Raw genomic sequence first — 1,469 nt, 5'->3', positions numbered from 1 at the left:
GGCACGAGGCCCCACCACGCTGCGCTGGCCATTTCCCGCATAGCGGCATGCTATGGTGGCATGGTTGCCAGAATTGCAGTTATGGCACCACACTGTTTTCTGGCAAGCGCGCCTCATGTGCCCCTCTTCACCGCATCGGAAACAGGCTACTCTGCCTGTCTGGGGACCAGGAGGTGGGCCAGCGGCCTTCACCCCCTTTTTTCTTTGCATTCTTTTGGTCAGTACTGTGGCAATGACTTGTCCCTGCTTTTGCAGGACATTCTGCAGCGTTGCAGTAAATGCAGCTGTTTGAGATGACTGCTCCACACAGCTAGCACGCACAAGCGTCTCGTCTACTCCTGCTCCCTGGGGCAGCATGGCAAGAATTGTCTTAGTTTGCTTGTTAGCATTTTCAAAGGCAAGGGTCCGGAACATTTGCTCTTGGAGCTCTTCAGAGAGCTCAGTTGCGTCCTTCAAGGCTGCTGACAGACGGTCAGTGAACTGACCATATGGCTCTGACAGCCCCTGTTGGACTGCTGCATACGGAGGTGACTTCTTCTTTTCGGGTACTGCCAACAAGGCTTTGTGGGCAAGTCTGTGACAACTGATGAACGATTGTGGGCATGGTCAGCTGCGTCACCGTCGCTCCATAAGCGCCGCTTCCAGTTAGCATGTCAGCTTGGATCGCATGCAGTGGGTCTTGCGTATCACCTTGGTGTTTGCTAGCTTCTTCTTGTGCTAGCCTCTTCCACATTGGCTCCCAGAGCAGGAACTGTGAAGGGGTTAACAACAATTGTGCGATGCCAATGCAATCATTAGGACACAGGACATCTGCTGTAAAGGTAACTGCAGGATGCTCCGTGCAGCTTCGGACCGTAGGCCGTGCGTGGTGACCGTTTGCTTTGCTTGCTACAAGAGCTTCCAGTCATGGGGTTCCCACTTTGCAGTGTCCCCTTGTATCAGTACAGGGCAGGCGAGGGCATCTACGGCATGCCAGTCACCTTCAATGATAGTGTCACGGATAACTCCATTCCATCTCCTTTGCAATGGGTCAGTCCTCACCGTCGGGGCTGATGGAGGCAATGGCTGCACCTCCCCTCGCGGGAAGGGAGGGATTGTAGGCACTGCGCCCGGTTCTCTCGACGGGAATGGAGGAGTTCTGGTGGCTATCTTGACTGGTGGGGCCACGGGATGCCACGGTGCTGGTGGTGCGGTTTCGCAAGCCTTAGACTCCAGCGCGTCCTGACCCGTAGACAATTCAGCAAGCTTCTTGATTACTCATGCATCATCTCTCGGTGGTTCTCCTCCTCTTGGGGCTGACCCCCAGCAGCCCTGGCTGGCTCTGTCTCTGCAGGCGACAAAGCCGTAGAGGCTGCTTTGCCGTCGGATGATGATCCGCTGTCCGGCAGAGGGGGGTTGCGCGCTGCCGCTTTCAGCCGGGAGATAGGACTACTCGTTTCTCCTCTGCTCACCTGCACCCCGCCCCCAGG

At 56.2% G+C, this 1,469-nt stretch overlaps 1 protein-coding gene across 1 annotated transcript in view; it reads right to left on the bottom strand.

Moving 5' to 3' along the window:
* The window catches only part of LOC108447268 (deoxyuridine 5'-triphosphate nucleotidohydrolase-like), a 1,184-nt gene extending 451 nt beyond the window's left edge, over window positions 1–733 (bottom strand). Inside the window, exon 1 of the mRNA XM_017736656.1 lies at window positions 691–733. Coding sequence (XP_017592145.1) covers window positions 691–733 — 43 coding nt within the window. The remainder of the gene's footprint in view (window positions 1–690) is intronic.
* Between the last annotated feature and the right edge of the window lie 736 nt (window positions 734–1,469).

Source organism: Corvus brachyrhynchos, unplaced genomic scaffold (genome assembly GCF_000691975.1).
Source record: "Corvus brachyrhynchos isolate BGI_N302 unplaced genomic scaffold, ASM69197v1 scaffold246, whole genome shotgun sequence".
In the NCBI taxonomy this organism is placed as follows: Eukaryota; Metazoa; Chordata; class Aves; order Passeriformes; family Corvidae; genus Corvus; species Corvus brachyrhynchos.
The sequence above is the reverse complement of the archived record's forward strand: the minus strand, read 5'-3'. Positions and strand labels throughout refer to the sequence as shown.